The sequence below is a fragment of the Amphiura filiformis genome, chromosome 7, assembly GCF_039555335.1.
Source record: "Amphiura filiformis chromosome 7, Afil_fr2py, whole genome shotgun sequence".
Classification (NCBI taxonomy): domain Eukaryota; kingdom Metazoa; phylum Echinodermata; class Ophiuroidea; order Amphilepidida; family Amphiuridae; genus Amphiura; species Amphiura filiformis.
This window is the reverse complement of record NC_092634.1, coordinates 23910029-23930106: the sequence shown is the minus strand read 5'-3', so window position 1 is coordinate 23930106 and position 20078 is coordinate 23910029. Positions and strand designations below refer to the sequence as shown.

At 35.0% G+C, this 20078-nt stretch overlaps 1 protein-coding gene across 1 annotated transcript in view; it reads right to left on the bottom strand.

Annotated features, from left to right (window-relative positions):
• LOC140156918 (syntaxin-binding protein 5-like) overlaps nt 1-20078 on the bottom strand; it is a 104379-nt gene that overhangs the window by 28347 nt on the left and 55954 nt on the right. Inside the window, 3 exon segments of the mRNA XM_072179960.1 lie at nt 4854-4934; nt 7750-7866; nt 14761-14778. Of these exon segments, the coding sequence (XP_072036061.1) occupies nt 4854-4934; nt 7750-7866; nt 14761-14778 (216 nt within the window).

Here is a 20078-nt window from a genome sequence, read left to right as displayed (position 1 = left end):
TAGCCCACCACCACACTGCATAATGAATCTTCAATTCTTTACCTCAAATTGATGTAAAAGTGAGGTAAAAAGCACATGATTTACACACAAAAACACCCCTACATGTAACTCTCGCAAAATGAGGACATGACATGTGAACCTGCAATGTACTATCCCAATGTGGACACACATTGAAGTTACTGTCACACATTATGTGGGATTGTCATATCCAACCAAGACACCAAAGGCTAAGTGCAACAAAGACCTATCTCCATTATATCCCCCTGGGCAATGTTATGATTTATATGTTCCATTTATACACAACCAAAAGGAGTTAATGGAGATGTGTCTTTGTTGCACTGAACTATCAACATGTCCATTACACCCTCCCAAAACAAGACATGCACTGTATCCTCATTTTGCTGTGTGCCCATGGGTGAACAATACACTCACATCGAACTACAATTTTACTTCCCATGAACCAGCTTATCCATACACTTAATCTGTGCTTCCCATGTACACCCCTGATTGATAATGATGACATTGAGTATCCCAGCATGACAACATCGTTATGACAAAGAATACCATAGTATATGGGGGAGGGTAACATAATATATCATTTTTATGAGAATGCGACCAATCCTATACTTTCCCACTTTCGATGTTATGATAAATATATTTCATATGTCTATGTGTGTATTTTGTGCAATATGGTGTACAATGTTATATTTGACAGCAGAGGGGGAATGCAGGTGAACATGCACTTGATGTGTGTGCAGGATGTGTTCACTGGCCATTGTGTAGTGGCATAGCATCATAGGGGCATGTGCCCCCAATCAATTTGAAAATTTAGAAAATCCCATAGGAAAATTGCCGAAAAATGGCTTGTGCGACATGTGCCCCCAATCCGACCCGGTGGCCCCCAATAGGATGGCTCACGCTATGCCACTGCCATTGTGCAAGTTTGGATGTGATATTATATGCCCATGCATATTCATGTATGATAAATGCCATGTAGATGTCACAATTATGAAATGCTTTGTAGTATTTGGTCCCCCTACCCCACAAACTTGTGCTCCCCCCTCCCAACCCCCGAACAAAAAATCCCATAAAATCCCAATCTCACTTTACTCTCGGCCCACCTGGAAAACCACAGGTATTTTTAAGTCTTAAAGCAGTCTTCATTGGCTGGGCATGCTAGCTCAAAGACTGCCTGTAATTGATTGAAAAGAGGGTAAAACAATTCTTGCAATATAGGGGGCCTATGTCTCCAGAACATGTTAGATATGTAGTAACAGTGATTTTCAAAAAACAAACCTCCAAAAGAACATTTTAAGTATGAAAAAGCTAAATTAAGAAATCGGGTTATTTGATCTGAGTGCATCAAGAAATACACAGCTATATTTTGCATTACATATATCCAAGGACTTTGATCCCCTATTGTTTTTGCAGTCAGTTCTGTTGAGCTTCATGTTATTTATTTCTTTTTCATTTGCACAGAAATGCAAATGTCTTTGACGATATTTTAAATCCCCAAATCATTCTTTTCTCATTCCAAAATAATGTTTCAATTGATGACCCCCTTCCTTGGGTCTATCCAACAAAACCCTGATTAATGTTAGTATGTTTGAAATTCCAATAATATAAAATAATTGATTAAATAAACAAGCAGTGTGAGTTATTGAAATGTATAAAAAAATTCATGCTGTGAATTAAGCATTTCATTCATGCTGTTGTATGTTGAAAATGTGTCCGTATTCTCAAAGGTTAAGCTCAATTGAGTGCAATTGTTGCCAAAACAATTATTGCAAGAGAGAAAGAGGATAAATAGCTTATAAATAGTAGAAGTATGTGGCATCCTGATTGGTTGATTAAATCAGACCATGAAATATTGGCCTCTCATTGGCTGACCAAGCATAATTTAGAAGTATGTGGCATCCTGATTGGTTGATACAATCAGATCATAAAAAAATAATGGCCTCTCATTGGTTGATCAGTGATCAAGCATAATTTGTCATACTGTGATGTGAGCAATAGGTTTGTGGTGAATTAGAATAAACTAGTGCTTTGAGAATACAGGCAGTGACCACTGTGAGAGAAATGAGTAGTGTAAACACATAAAAAAATATTCATTATCTTTTTGGAATATCATCAGTTCAAAGCACACCCAAGTATTTTGTACTGTGTGGAATGTTCATTTTCCACTCGAACAAACTCAAATGTGCATGATTCATTTCTCCAACACTGATCACAAACAAATTGGAAATAAAGAAAAAAGTTATGTGCAGTGTTAATTGTACTTAAAATTAAAAAATATTTTGAAAGGTTAACTGAAGTCCATGCTGGTGTTATTAATCTCAATAATGAGTGCAGTTTATGTCATTAATCATGTATGCAAGTAGTATGAAACGTATGCAGAAAGAAACAATTCAAATTCATATTTACCACATATCATTTTTTAAATCAAATAGAAATTTTGTTCAATTTTTTTAACTACCAACTACATTTTATTTAACAAACATGTCTCATACCTTTCCATGTGCAGGTTATGAACCAATTTGTTACTTTTTTAAAAAAGAATTTGCATTTTGTAATGCTTTCAATACATTACATTTGAATCATTGTATTTCTGTCAAATATATTGAGGAACAGGCATAATTTTCGGTGTTAAGGCCCCTTGAAGCACGGTGTGATATGATCATGTACCATGTTAGTATCTATTCAAACAAAATCAAATTAATTAACAAGTGGTTCAAAATATCCCATGATTATTAGCAACAAAAATCTCTCAATATTTAGCAGTAGTGGCGGAAGCATTAAAATTTAGGGAGACGAGCATATTTCATTACAATTTGCCATTGCATGTAAAGTGCGCAACAATTTCCAATTTTGGCCCAAAGCACAGAATTTTTACAGGTTAAAAAGAAAGATGCATGGGGTAATTACTGCTTTATTTTTAATTCAATTGGGATTTTTAGTGGGGGGACAACCCCTATGGAAATATTTAGGGGGGAACATGCCCCACCCCCAGCTTCCGCCACCTATGATATTTAGTACACCAGTAGGAGAAACAGCACACAAGTTTCCCACCATGTTTTCTTTCTTCATATTGTAAAATCTACATATTCTGACTGATCCAGTCAGAAATGAGTGATGTAATTGAACACAAGAAAAATAAGCACTTGTGGAATGTGGGCATTATTCAGATATTTTGTATAAGTTTTTTCAAACATATGACTATTTTTTTTATTATATGCATGAAGACAAAGATTTGGAACTAGGCAAAAGGTCAAATGGCATATAAATGTTCCATGAACAAATTCCTACAGTTATGTGATTTGGCAAAGAGGGTACCTATAAATTATAATCCCCACAAGAGCCTCACTTCATTGTGTTCAATCGCAATCCTTTGTTCTTCAATATTGAGCACTATTAATCGAACTTTTTGGTAAATCCCATCATTCCTTGAATTTAGACCCAGGAGATAATGTCATTTGAGATCACGCCGATGCGCTCATAGTTTAGCGAACATCGTTACTGCACATTGCAAGTCGGTGTGATGCCATGCAAATAACAACATCTCTGGTATAACCGCAAGGAATTATGGGATTTACAGAAAAGGTCAATTTCATATGAACTTAGATCAGGGTATCAGGATCGCCAAAATTTCAGCCCAAATTGCGGGTTAAACCAACCAAAGTCACCCTTTTTTTTTCTTAACCATTGATTTCTATGGGACATGAAACAACCCGAAGTAGCATGTCGAAATGTCGCCCAATTTTTTATCAACCATTGGTTTTTATGGGATAGGAAATTTAAAAGTCGCAGGGAACATGTTCAAAAGTCACTCAATTGGGCTACCAAAACTGTAGGTTTGGCAACCCTGGTGAAGATGAATATCTGCAATAAGTATCCGCATGGTATGTTAGATTAATAATATTATCTGCAAGGTGTTAATATATGCATAATGCGAAATATCATAGAAAAGCAATCATTACATAACCATCATACTTGACTTGATCGAATCGGCCGATAAACTTCTTGTCAGCTTGCCAATCATCCCTGTTAACATGTAACCATGGTAACACATGCATAGTAAATACTTACACAACAAGAGACTCAATAAAGAGAAGGAGCATCAGAATACAGCTCACTTAAGAGAGCAGAGAAATTTGTTCTACGACAAAGTTAGATCCCAGTAACCATGACGATCACGGTTGCTATGAATACGTACACAACACTAAAACTGGCAGTAGAGATATATCGTCACGTTCCAGATTTGCATGCCTAGTCAGCTTCAGTAAAAATCCACTTAAATTAGATTTAGTCCCAATCTGGCAACAGGTTTTGTATATGTTAGCTTTATTGTGAAAATCAAATGATTTGCTGATGAAAATCAAATTTATTACAAAATATCTCAAATAAGGGAAACCAACAAATTAAATGAAAATGAGTACAATATTTCGAAAATTAAAACATCCCATTATATAATTTATATTTTTTAATAAGAATCAGTGAGTATGCACACTTGATTCAGTGATTACAGTATTAAAGAATCTAAATTTGATGTGCAAAGAAAATGAGGTACTAAACTACAGCTTAATTCTTCACACATTCAGATAAATTTTAATCTTTTCAATTACTTTAAACCCTTTCCACTCAAATCAGTGGGTAACTTCTTTTTGCACACAGTGTATTGCTTGCCATTATAAGCTTACCATAATATTGAACCCTTCAAATAATATTATTTCACTATCTCACTTACATCCCCACCATTGACACAAATAGAGCAATTACAAGGTATGTTGCCAGATTGAAGTCAACCTAATTTTAGGGATTTTTTAAACTACACCAACATTACCCACTCCTCTTACCTGCGGTTTCAATTGAGCATTCTTTGCGGACCACAGGCATTGCTACTGGCAATGCAACTGCAGCGACTGCAGTACTAACGGCTAATGAAAATATATCAAACCAAATCCATGTCAACATAACACTAAAATTAGAGTTCTTTACTTAGTCGTCTTTAAATCTGACATATGCACAAGCAAGTACTATGCTGGCAACTGCAACTATCTTGCATTCCACATTTTATTGTGTATTTAACAATCACATTTTGGGCAAACATGTACTAGTTCCTAACGATATTGTCACTTGAGATGGAAAAACAGAAATTAAGACAAAAATCTTTTAATTCTGACAAATGCACAAGCAAGTACTATGCTGGCAACTATCTTGCATTCCACATTTCATTGTGTATTTAACAATCACATTTTGGGCAAACATGTAGTACTAGTTCCTAAAGATATTGTCACTTGAGATGGAAAAACAGAAATTAAGACAAAAGTCTTTTAATTCTGACATATGCACAAGCAAGTACTAATGCTGGCAACTATCTTGCATTTCTACATTTGATTGTGTATTTAACAATCACATTTTGGGCAAACATGTACTAGTACTAGTTCCTAAAAATATTTGTCACTTAAAATTTAAAAAAAGAAAGGAAATTAGGTCAAAAGATACAAAAATTTACTATCATTACTGCAGTTTTTTCTGTAGACTCCATATACTACTAGATGAAACAAACCAAAATTTATTTAAGCAACATAGTTAATAAATCATAAATGTTTAGAAAAATAAACAAACATGTGAGCGTGCAACTCTCATCAGCGAAGTCTGTGTGAATTAGCCGACTGCTCATAGTTACAATGCACTAAAAAGCCACAGATCTGTCAAACCATGACAGAACATGTGAGACAGGCATCTGGCTATTTCATTTAATATCCACACTGCCCCTGTGGATGATTGTGAAAATATCTTCCACACGTGGAGTATGAATTTCAAATGGAATGAATGCATTAGGCAGCTCCATTTCATACACCCTCTAAGAAAGATTCAACCTGAATCTTCCACAGAGGGAGGGCGAGTTTCAAATGGAGGTGCCTAATGTGTTCATTCCATTTGAAATTCATACTATCCCTGTGGAAGATATGTCTAAAATCTTCCACAGGGGTAGTGTGGATTCTAAATAGAACAGCCCATTATTTTTGGAAATTTGAAAATAGATGAACCATGCCAAAGATATCAGTGCAAATTATGTTTTAGTATGCTCTTCTGATAACCTATATTTTCAACAACATCTGCCTCAAAACAAAAACATAAGCAAATAAACAAACAAGAAATCTTGTGATTTCAAAATGAAATAAATAAAATTAACTGAATTGAGAGAGAAAGTGAACTGATTTGAGATGTGCTGCCACTTACCAGACACGTGAGTAGGAGTCAAAGCAGGTGCTGGGTGAAGTAAAGGTGTCGTGTTTTAATTTCTTTTACTCAATCAATCAATCATACATTCATTCAATCATACATTCAATCAATCAATTAGCCAAGAAACCAATCGATAGTTGGAAACTTTATTAACAAGCATACATCATTCACTTTGACCATTGTATCTTCAGTGTCTAATACTGTCTATACATAGTTCTAAAACAAAGAAATGTTTCTCTGCAAACAGAATCAATCAATTAATCAATCGACTGATCAATCACAATCAATCAATTAACACAACCGATAATTACAACCTGGATTATTATAGGCATACATCCATCCTCAATCATGCCATCTAAAATTCCTACAAAAGGTTCTACAGCAACAACAATTTGCTGCAACAGTTATCTTAAGAATTTAGCTACAATGCATGCTTATTGCAAACAAATAATGCATCTGTTGCCGCCACTTAACTGTCTAATGACGCTTGCAACCAGTACCTGGAATATCTACTTAAAATGGAAACCTAACCATCAGAACCTAGAATTTACCTAAAATTCATTATCTATGTACATTATCAAACCAACTAATCATGCATACCTGCTAATGCCCAACTGCAAAAAAGAAGTTCTTTTGCATTCACTAAAATTTCAAGGAAAATGTGAGAACTGATCAGTTGCAAAAGAATGCAAATGGGCTATATCTGTTGAAATCCATCCACCCCCTATGGAAGACATGACCTTAATTTCCCAAACAGGGAGTGTAGATTTCAAATGGAATGACCTATTCAAGTAACCCCATTTGAAATTCACACTCCCTGTGTGGAAGATTAAGGTCAAGTTTTCCACAGGGTGTACGGAGTTAAACTGGAATAGCCAAAAACCGCTTCTCTGTATTTTCACAGCCCTTGATAAAACCCATCTATTACTTCACATTTGATAATATAATAATGTGACGTAATTAAACCAAATGAGTTGCTTGTAGCTAAAACTCCTTTATCCAAATGAAATCAGGCAGTTAGTTGCCATACCCTTACAGTTCTTACAAATCAAGAATAATTATGCACCACTGGGCTATTCAATTTAAAATCCACCCCCCCCCCCCTGGAAGATTTTGGAAATATCTTCCACAGAGGGAGTGTGAATTTTAAATGGAATTAACACATTAGCAGCTCCATTTGAAACTCACTCTCCCTCAGGGGAAGATTCATGTTGAATCAGAGGGTGTATGAAATTGAAACGGAACTGCCTAATAAGGTCGTTCCGTTTGAAATTCATACTACCCCCGTGGAAGATATTTCCAAAATCTTCCAATGGGGTAGTGTGGATTTTAAATAAAATAGCTCATTACTCTTTTCAACACTCACCCTTACCAGGTTGTTAGATCCAAGAACAATGTTACACATCACAATGTCTGTATCATTTGACAGTTCACTACAACTAACTTTCGTCTTAGTGTACAGTACACCTCATATACGATAATAACAATAACAATAATGCCTACCTGTTTTCCTTGTGTACGATTCTGCAAAAGTAACGCTCTGTACGCCCTCCCTCGTTTCCTTGTCGAGACTTGACATGCTGGAGCTACGAGACCTTGTGAAAGACCCCTCGCTACGATCTAAATACACACATGGTAAGGCAGTAGGAGGAAATCAATTAATATATTGGTTTACGGTAATATCAATGGGATGTTAGTATGGCAGCATTAGATTGGCAAGCAATATTATTTGGCATCATCAAAATGAAGTCATGTGTATGTAAAAATAAAGTCCACATCAAGCTGAAAGAATTTCTGAGCGTTTTGAAAGCTATGATAATACAAGATTAAATAAACCTCATGGCATGATGAGAACTTCTTTGGAAGCGTGGCAACACTCTTTCCAAATGGAAAATATAGCCATGGCTATGTTGGGCCCAAAATTGAGATGACTGGTCTAGCAATAGCCTCCATCCCCATCTACTCCCTACATATTTGCAATTTATTCCGTATTCAACATGTGATAAAGATTTAGAGGAGTAGACCGAGATTCAGCTTCTTGCACTGGTCCATAAGGTCTTAAAATTACTCTTTCATATTTCCTGCTATAAATGTCCCATCACCCTTTCCAGAGGAACCATGGCATTGCATTATGTACCATGGTGCAGAAAGTTAATTGTTTTTGATAACCACCATGTAAAACAAAATTATATTGCCTTTATTTTGTAGAAAATTAGGCATTTTCTTTGTGAGAAAGATTTTTGTTATAGTAATACTTAAGATGGCAGGTGGGGCAAGGCCAACATAAATTTTTTTTCATTCTGAAAAGCACACTTCCAGAAATTCTCATCTTGCTTAAATTATTACCCACAAGTCTTTGCTCACCTGCTCATTTTTTCCAAAAATATCAAGTTATCAAGTTAATAAGTTTTACATTGCAAATCAGACCAAATTGCCAATAAAAGCATGCATATCTACCTAAACTCTGATAGGCAATTGAATGTACACAATGTACCATGTTAAATGAGCACATAATTCCATGCATCTACCGTGCCTTCCTGTAGGCTCATTTAATGGAGGGCGCTTGTCACGCTGTGTTCATTCAGTTTCCCATCAGAGTATAGCATTTCTTTCTCATTGTCCAGTTTCAAAACAAATCAAAATTTCTGGCATATTTGGAATTTGAATCTTGCATAAAAATTCAGATGAAATCAATGATGATAATAAAAATTAACCAAAGACAGATTCAAACAACTTAAAATTCTGCCTTCTTATATATTCAAATTAGCTGTTGAAAATTGCTTGTACAAACATATAAGTATACTGCTAGCACTCAACAGCTTTTGACAATAGCAAATGTTTATTGAAGGCAAAACTTAATATTTGAATCTGCCTCCTGTTTAATCTAGCATTTCAAAAAAGTATTGGATATGACATGAAATTAAACTGTTAGATTGTGCTATTGGTAAAACAAAAATATATGTTAAACAATATGTATATTAAAATGATTATAATGGTAAAATTAGTAACTAAAGGACAGTTCCTATAATTGGTACCTTTCAGCCTTTGGTTGGGGGGGACAAGATATCAAATTGATATCACAGATTATAGGATAGCGACATCAAGATCAAGAAGGGTATCACATAATTATGTTATATCATGTGATACCCTTTTTGACCTTGCTTTCATTGTTTTATAATATGTGATATCGATTTTCACCCCCATCAACGACAGGAAGGTGCCAATCATAGGAATGGTCTATAGGAATGGTCAATAATTATAATAATAATAAAATCAAGTTGCTAAAGGTTATTATGATCATATTAATGAATGGTTACATGTATAACTGCAATGTTTTTAGTACATTTGGCTTGTGTATTATCCAGGGACCAGCTGAGCTAAAAGGACATGTGCATGCCAGCTGTTACTCTAAGCATTACAGTTTATTTGTTGGCTAGATATCAACAGAAGCCAAATTATGATGGATTTCTGTATTTCAGTGTTATAATCAGTTTCATATATGTATACTACTGGGTACTACTGCATTTCATTCAGAGCCCCAGATTGGTTAATTACATGATATAATCATTCCTGGCATGATTAATTACAAAATCAGAACTCACACTTCCATATTTATACAGTGCAAATGTCGTATTAGAAAAAGTGTCAATTTCTGATAAAGGTTAAATAATTTTGGAAGTCAAAGACTTGCTCCAGCTAGAGATGACTTATTTTATCATTCATCATTTCATTGTTAAAGCTCAAAGATGATTATTAGATAATAATACAAACGATGTCTCTATTTGCATTATGTGGTACGCTCCTGTAAAATGTGGATCCTGGGTGTGTGTCCTCCGGAAGTCAATTTGACTGAAATTTCTTCCCATTTGAAATGCACACTACCCCTGTAGAAGATTTTGGAAATATGTTCCACAGGGGGAGTATGCATTTTAAATAGAATTAGCACATTAGGCAGCTCCTTTTGAAACTCATGATACCTCTGTGAAAGATTCAGGTTGAATCTTTCTCAGAGGGTGTATGAAATTCAAATGGAGCTGCCTAATGTGCTATTCCATTTAAAATTCATACTCCCTCTGTGGAAGATATTTCCAAAATCTTCCACTGGGGTAGTATGCATTTCAAATGGAAGAGCTCAATACAATATGCATATCGCAACAAAGAAGATGGATTTAAACTCTCAAGCTGTATCTATTGTTATGCAATATGCATATTATATTACCTTGAGTACAAACTGACTTCAGTTCGAGAAATGCAGAATCCACATATTGGTATACATAATATGATACTTTACAATGCTGTGCTGAAATACAGAAATATCACAATGCATGCATATACATGATATCAAAATAATGTACTATTATATAGTAACAGCAATATAAATTAGTGCAAAAAAATGAAGGAAAAAACTTGCATATTCTTATAAAATTAAGTTGCTAACAACCATGCAGACTTGGTGCCTTCATGTTTTATTTCACACAAAAAAAATGTCATTATCAATGTTTAGTGACATGTAATACAATCACAGAATTTTGTGACATCACATTTTAGGCACAAAAGATTACAATGATAATGACGATGGTGATATCTAATAATAGTAACACAAATAAAAAAAGTTTTAGTTTTGAAGAAAAACTTGATGCCTGATGAAATTAAAGCAACTTCATTTTGTAAGCTGTTGAAAATGCACCGCATTAATTGTGTCCAATCCCTTTTGTTATCATACCATGCTCTATAAATCAGACTATATTCTTTAAATACACTCATTTTGTTAATTATAGCCTTTTCATCATTTCATCTATAAATAGGCATAATTTCTACACCTTGGTGTATAATTATTAGTTTTAATTTAGAACCGAAGATTGGCACAAAGTAATATCCAAAGCCTGTTTTTATAAATTTATACCACAAAGTTTCTTAATTTTATTTTGTTCATCTAAGGATTGTCTTTACAACAATAAATGTAACACAGCTATTCCAAAATGTAGAGAAAGCTATATTGAAAATAGTGTAAATGGCAAGCTTGTCAAAATTGTAATTTTTTTCTTTTATGTAGAGATGTTCCAGTATGGCTGTTCCAGTTGAAATCCATACACCCTCTATAGACACCACAACCTTCTTCCATACAGGGAGTGTGAATTTCAAATGGGGTTACCCAAATGGGTGACTGCATTTAAAATTCACACCCCGTGTGTGGGACATTAAGGTCATGGCTTCCATAGGGGGTGTATGAATTTCAACTGGAATAGCCAGTCCCATGTGTATGATAACAAAGATGATCAAACCATTCAAAATTTCAGTAACTGTTAGGATGAATTCACACTTGCATGCATTAAGACTCACTGCGCAGACCCATGGATTCAACCAGTGTCCAAAAATGACCAGGCAGAGAAGAAGAGTTACTACTACATGCTACAGACTGACCACCATTAGATGTAGAGGAGGAGCTCCCCTTGGGTCGCGGGCTGTCAGGGGGGCTGCTGCATGGCACTTTATCAGCCTCTACATATATAGATATGGATGAAAACATCAAATAGATCACATGTTCACTATGTTACTACGATAAACTAAACTACAAAATTACACATTCATGCATATAATTATGTGGAGTGTCTAACATGCAAATAAAAACGATAAGCAAGCTTTAACTATTACTGTACAAGTCCTAATTTTCATGTACAGTTATTTTCACAATTTTCGCAGACTGAGTCATTTAGGAATTTGGGAATTCCCCAATTCTGCTCTATTCTTCCTCCATTATTACATATTTTTGTGAGATGTTAATTTCAAGGTTGAAACTCCATTCGTAAAATCAAAACCCTTGCAAAATTACAACTTGTACAGTAGCATGTTTCCTCCTTGTGAGCATAAAAATCATCTTTAAAATGGGCTATTCCAGTTGAATTCCATACGCCCCTATGGAAGATCATGACCTTAATCTCCCACACAGGGGGAGTAAATTTCAAATGGAGTCACCCATTCAGGTAACCCCATTTGAAATTCACACTCCCTGTGTGGAAGAATAAGGTCATGTCTTACATAGGGGGTGTAGAGATTTCAACTAGAATAGCCCAATGGTTTTTGCCAAAACGTATTCTGCATACTGAACAATGATGACTTTGCATTTATTGCACTTCAATTTACACATTACATTTTCACTGCTTTCACTCCCAAGATGCATAATAGCCTTGATAAAGCTAATTCTATGACAATGTCTCATTTAAATGAAACATGAATATGCTACAATAACGCTACGCAAAGCGTAAGTTTTATCATTTTCCATTTTTGAAATACAACTCAAATCTATGGAATAAAATCAAAAAGTTTCATCAACTTTTCTTACATGTGCCAAATCTAACAAATTTCTTGCATTGATCGAAATGCTGTTTATTTTGTTTTCTTATATTTTCCACTGCAAAAAAATTATGATTCATATAATCACATGAGAGGTTTACCAAAAGTGAAGTCAACGCTTGCAAAATGATGGCTTCTATCTGACCAAGCATCCCTCTCCAGTAAATCAAGCTGGGAAGAAGGTCCCATATGCATAAGCTGCTAGGTGTCATTTTATGACTGAGGGCAGGCCCATACGCAGGATTTTTTTTGGGGGGGTGCTGATTTTGAAAAAGTGGACCTTTTTTCCAAGGGAGGGGGCAATTTTGTAAAAGTGTACTTTTCCTCAAAAGTTTTTGACCTTTTTGGCCAAAAAAGCGTAAAACTTTTGTATACTTTTGCACCCCGCCAGCATGGGCCTGACTGAGGGGGCACACAATCCTGTTCCCCCGAATGACTGCACCCAAAAAGGTTTTGACCTATCAAGCGCACACCAGCAATGTCTCTAGATGTGTACAATATAATCCTGAAATATTCTAGAAATTATTAATTATCTATTGAGCAGTTATTGCTGATATGACCTTCATGCACTACCCCTCAAAATGTTGATAAAACATAATTCTTTGTTGCCCGTTACATTTGCCGATGTTTGAATGAAGTGATGATCTGTATGGTACCAGTTTTGTTTCCGTCCCTAGCATACTCACAATTCACAGTATCTTTGTGAAAAGTAGCATATCTCGGAGAATAAAGATGTTTGCATTTCCAAAATACTGAAAATTTTATTATAAAGGGATAACAGTGAGGTAGCAGGCAACAATGAACACTCCAAATTAAAACGTGATTTTCATGCAGTGAATGTAGCTGGCACTATAAATGTAAGCAAGCGCTTTGAATGGTATGGAGTGTGTGTGAAATGTAAATGGGGTGTTGTCAACAAACATATCGGTATAAATATTAAGCTATATATTTATATGAACTTGTTTCGGTTTTTGTTTTGGGCACCGGTGTTATTGTGACTTCAAAAATATAAAAGATGTGTAATATGCAAAACATCCAAACTAATAGTTATATAAGATTTTGATAAATCAAATATCTATAGATCATTCTTTAAAGAACAACTTTAATAGCTGTGATAGTCAAATGATGATGCAAAAAAAATTAATGAGATATTATGTTAAATATTAATCATGCCTTTAAAAACACTAAATGGGCGAAAGACACATGCATTGACTATAATTATTAAATTGCTATAGATATTGGTTAAATAGCTTTAAAATTTACAAAATATATTAATATTTAAGATAATAATAATAATAAAAATCAAGTGTTTTTAAAGGAAATTTGAAGTAACCACAAACTCATGCAGCCTCATATACCCAGTCAAAATCTAGTGACCCTTCTGTGCCAAATATTGGGTGCTAAAGATTTGCAAGCATCATAATCATGACATTCATCTCAAAGACCTGTGCTCTCTAAGAATGAGGCTATGTGAGTTCAAGGTGTAATGATGGATTATGACCCATTAATTGCAAAACAGTGTTCTGGATATAAAAGAAATCAGAGTACTTGATTGTTTCAATATGGACAAAATCCCTAACAAAATTAGTAAGCAAAACATTTTTCATTTAGTTGGGCTCAAAAGTAAAGATATTCGCTTCACAAAAAAAACTACAGCGCAAAGTGAGTCTCGTATCAGTATTCGCCAATCACACGGTCATCTCAAAATGCGGTTCTACTTGCACAGTTCGTGCTGTGTGCGCATACCCCTGTTGAACACACGCTTCAATTACCGCGCACATGTTGCACAAGCCTTCTGACGCGATGCAAGAAAAGTGCAAGAAACAAAATAAACATGCGAACCTCGTTTTTGGTAGCAAGATGGCGGATCTGTGCAAAGTGTGAATTACCTTCATGTAAGCATACTTGGAGTAAGCTTAATATCAAGACAGGGATTATACAGCTTACATTATAAACTGTCTAATCCCTCAATAAAGTCTTGACAATGGGCATATTTCATGTATGTTTGCAAGAAGGAAGAACCCTTGCATCTGACTAAATTAAAGTATCGGACCCAATCCACATCCAATGAGGCCTATTACAAAAATTGTTATGTTCACTCTCGGCATGGGTTCACCGTTTTGCAATATCAGGGATGATGTGTTTGTCCTCTATCATCCATACCTTTGCCATGGTCCAGTGCTGAAGCATGGGGAAAAGACAAGACGCAGCATGCAAATGAAACAAGCATGTCAACCAAAGTGATAGATAGATAGATAGCCAACAACTAATGGCATATATCACCATGGCCCATTGATATTTCCACCTCTCCCAATTTAAATTTCACCAAATAATTTGATTATTTTGTGCAAAAAACTAAATAAAACATTTTCCAAAAAAGATATACATCATCATATAAAGAGTTTTCATTTTGCATTGTCTTCTGCTCAAAGTCAAACAAAATAAAATAATTGTAAGCCTTTAGAAAATATCATATACCCTTGCGATGGCCTTACATCAATGTTCCCAGATATTTTTCAACTTATGGGAATTTCCATCAAGAATTTCCATATTGGGAATTTCTGCACATTCCTAATAACACATTGTTATATGTTCCAAGCAATAATGCTTATTTCTGCCAAACGTTTTTTTACATAATTCCACGCAAAATGCCATTTATTTGCAAAACAAAATTTTCCTGTACAAATGGTACTTTTTAAGCAATTTGTACTCCCTCCCTCTGTAATCATTGGGCCATGCTTATGATAACCAAACTTGGATTGCACAAGTTGCACAAAAAACTTGCAACTCTTCATCATTCTCTCATCAATCAATGAGCAACAGAACCATATGGCATCTATCGATCCACAAAAATATATTTACATCTTTAGGAATCTTATTATGTGAGTCCTCTACTAGTTCCTGTTTTCAGAAAACATGTATTGTTTCACGACTGATAGCAACTATATCTACAAACTATAGCATGTGTAAAGTGTGGATGCAAATGAAGTGTTGTGTACACATGAAGAAAACAATCTACCCTACTCAATTTTCCCTGTCACAATAAGTCCATTGGACAAGAAAATTACCAAACTTTGATGAAACATGCAAGAAACACAGAACACTTGATCTCAAAGTACCCGTTTTCCCCTATTTTTGAATCAATACAGCTACAAACCATAATCAGTTTCTGAGGCCCCTCTTTGAAACCTGCAAATTTCCCAATCACCCATTTTTGTAGCTATTATACAGCTGCAAGAGGACTAACAGGGCCAGCAATACAATTTACATAATTCACTTCTCAAACTTAAAATTGCCAAATCAACCAAACTTTGGATTACCTCAAACTGTTTCATGCCTATGATGTAATGGGCTATTCCAGTTGAAATCCATACACCCTCTATGGAAGACGTGACCTTAATCTAAGAAATAGGGGGTATATATTTTAAATGGAAGTCACCCATTCAGGTAACGCCATTTGAAATTCACACTCCGTGTCTAGAAGATTAAGGTAATGTCTTAATCCAAACTCCCCCTGTGGAAGATTTTGGAAATATCTGCCACAGTCGGAGTATGAATTTCAAATGGAATGAACATATTAGGCAGCTCCATTTGAAACTCACCCTCCCTCTGTGGAAGATTCAGGTTGAATCTCTCTCAGAGGGAGTATGAAATTCAAATAGAGCTGCCTTATGTGTTCCTTCCATTCGAAATTCATACTCCCCCTGTGGCTGATATTTCCAAAATCTTCCACAGGGGAAGTGTGGATTTTAAATGGAATAGCTCATTGAGTCACAGAAATGCAATTGTTAATTCAATTCAATTTCAAAATATAATATATATATATATAAATGTTGAGTTGCAGCTTTATGAGGCCTGCCTATTTAGTATCAAACAAAGTATAGTGCAGCACTGCAGTTAGCATCCTTTTACATGTACCAGCCACTGAACGTCTCTGAACCCATCCTGATTCTGAGCTTGATACATAGGCTTATGGTGGGCTTTGCATTGTAAATCCATGTGAAACTGGCCCCTAGCTAAGCTCAAACAAACATGCATATCAGAACAATAAGTGTTCCAATCTCTATCCTGACGGACATTTCTGAACAACTAGAAAAAAACAAAAAAACATTTTGTATAACTTCTCTCTCCTTATAAACATGACAGCAACTTACTTATTGTTCCATTTAAGCACATTTTTTAAAAATCAAAATATACTTTTTAGTTATACCTTGACATTCCTAATTTTTTGATCACTGTCAAATATTTGAGGTAATTGTTTGCATGATTTATTTTTGTCAATTTGAAAGTGATGTGACTAATGTATACTTGAACAGAAATACAAAAGCCTTTCAACACCAATATTGAAGACTGTTCCCAATGCATAGATTTCTACATTCTTTATATTCCCCCATAAAAATATAAATCAATAAAAAAAAAAATAACATATATGTCAATTTATAGCTACATATAGATATATAGTTAAATATAATGGTGCAATGTTTCATCAAAATTTCATGAATTAACTTGACCAATCACAAGGTTTTGAATTAAATCAAATACTGCAACTTACATTTATTGCAACTTGCTACGTTGTGTCTGAAACCATCAGACTTCATCAGGCAACTGACCCGCTGGGCTGGGTTTCAGACGCAACGTAACAAGTTGCAAAAAATGTAAGTTCCAGTATTTGATTTAATTCAAAACCTTGTGATTCTAACGACTGGATGGCTGAGAATATTCACTATTTTAACTTGACCAATGTTATCAATCATTATTCATAATCCATTAAAAATACATGATATGGTATATTGTGAAAATGTAGCATAAATAATCTGAAATAAAACAATGGCATCAAGTTTATGAATGGAATTACTTGTCCTTATTATTGATTCATTAGGGCTACCTTCAATCAATTGAGTGATCGATCGATCAATCGTCGATCAATCAATCAATCAATCAATCAATCAATCAATCCAACTGTTAAACATAGTTTTTCTGACAATTACTGATCAACAGTCAAATCAGTTTTGATGGACAACTGAAACAAAATGGGGTAACAAGTAATACCATCACTGGCATAATGTAAAACAGTTTTCAATACAATTCATTAACTCTTGTAATTTATGTATTAATTACTTAATCCCTAGCACTGTAACCTGCAAACTTGCTCTGAACAAAAAGGAGGAAAAATTCAAGCAAGATAAAAGGAACAGAAAAAGTGAGGAGACATAGCAGTCAGAGGTACAAGCTGCTGGCAAAACTAACTAGGTTATAAACTTGTATAAACAGGTTTAAAGGAGCAATTGCTCTTACTTAACCATAGTAAAAGCAACCAAACCTTGGTGTAAAACCAAAAATGGTTAGAGCAACAAAAATGGGCTGTTCCAGTTAAATCCATACACCTTCTATGGAAGACATGACTATAATCTTCCACACTGACAGTGTGAATTTCAAATGGGGTTCCCTAATGGAGGACTCCATTTGAAATTTACACCCCATGTGGGAGATTTAAGAACATGTCTTCTACAGTGGGTATGATTTCAACTGGAATATCCCAATAGCATGTTAACCAACTGCTCACCCGATGATAAAAGCAACATAAACTGGTTTGACACATAAGTTAAACCTGTTATACCCATTTAAACCCGGTTTAGTGCAGTGTCTACTACTGTATCACACAATTATTATTATAATATGGTACTAACAATACTACAATATACAAAGAGCAGCCTGAAAAGTTCATGGTGGTTCATTTTTTTTGTTTTCACCATCCAAAACCCCTCAAAAAATATTTGCAACCTTATGAAGGTGTTAAAAAATCATCATGGGGTCATAGAATTTAATCAAATTCATGCCAAATTTGATGCTGTAACATGGTTGGTTAGGATAGTTCAGAAATACATAAATAATGAACTTTTTTTGTGGCCCATGAACTATCAGACTGCAATTTGCTTCATTCAATCAAATTATTGTGCAAAGAACAGTAACAACTAGGCCACATTGAACAGTGGTGGAAGGTACCATTGTTTGAAAACAGGCCAGCATATTTTGGACTCCCTTGTACATGAAATGGAAGATCTCGGGATGAAAATAATCTCAAACTTAGCCTATAATCTTTTTGGCACCAACCAATAGGATTTGGAGGGGGGTAGGTTATGCAATATAAAGGGGAAATTATTAGAAATTAAATAGATGTAGCAACAAAAACAATAACTGCAAGGGTTTTTTTTTCATTCATGTTTTTCTCATATTTATCAAACATACTTTTCATCCAGTATATAGAACTTAAAGAACAGACTTGTGCAAAATTGGTGTAATATAAATATAAAGTATGCTCTAATAATGCTTCATGAAATGCATCTTGTATACTGAAACTTCATATCATAAAATGTGATTTGTTTTGAGAGGGGGTACTCTACTGGAGTAGATCACAAAACAAGAAATAAGATCATTCCTATCTAACAAGATTAAGACAATCTACTTTAGATTCAGCTCCTAAATTGCCCATTCCCACTAACTAAGCATACGTTTTTAATACCACCATGGAAGAAAGTGTACGTTATTCTATTTCATTCACAGTTTTTACCATAGTGCATTTAGGTTATAGGGCTAACATCTAGGAAAATTTACTGTGCAGAGCAGTTGGTGCAACAACTCATCATAACCTCATCCCCATATCACAAAGTTCAATGTTCTGTACTGATACGCATAGTGATATACAGCATGTTGAGATCCTAATGACTATTATTTGTTCATGCAGTGTTTACAAATATGGTTACCATGGTAACAGTTTTACATTGAAATGTACAGGCGGAACAAGATAATTTTCTTGTAATAGCCTTTTAATGTGTTTATACTTTGCCTATGAAAATATATTTGAAAGTCTAAAAACAGTAAATTAGTACCGCACACAAATACACATCCACATACGCATACCCCCAACACATAAACACACATTTACGCCAGGCATTCTCAAATAGATTCTATGAAGTGCTGCATTAAAAAAATGAAATAATATAAAGTGCCTCGAATCAAATAGAGCGTAGCGTCTCATGGGTGGGTCCAGTGTCCCGCCTTAGGGCCACTGGTTGCGGCCAGGGACAAATCCAATGGCAGGGTCCACATACGGAGCCCGGAAGCTTGTGGGTTTTGGCCATTGAAAGTGGTATAGGAGGGATCTACTGGCATGTTTTTGTTCCTGTTTTCAACTATTTCAATAGACGTTATATTATAGATAAACATAAATACACTTCAAAAATTATCAAAAAATTTTTATTTTCCCGATTTTATTTTTAAATCAAAGGGTGCCACTCGGAAACCTGCAGTGTGCCACAAGTGGCACACGCCGCGATTTGCGGATGCCTGATTTACACCTATACCTGATTCCAGCGCAAAATCATGGACGTGAAGGACTACTTAAGTACTGACATTGTGCATCTGTAGTGTAAATGTTACATTTTCTGTGTTGTTTTCCATTTTTCTAAAAGTAATCATAAAAA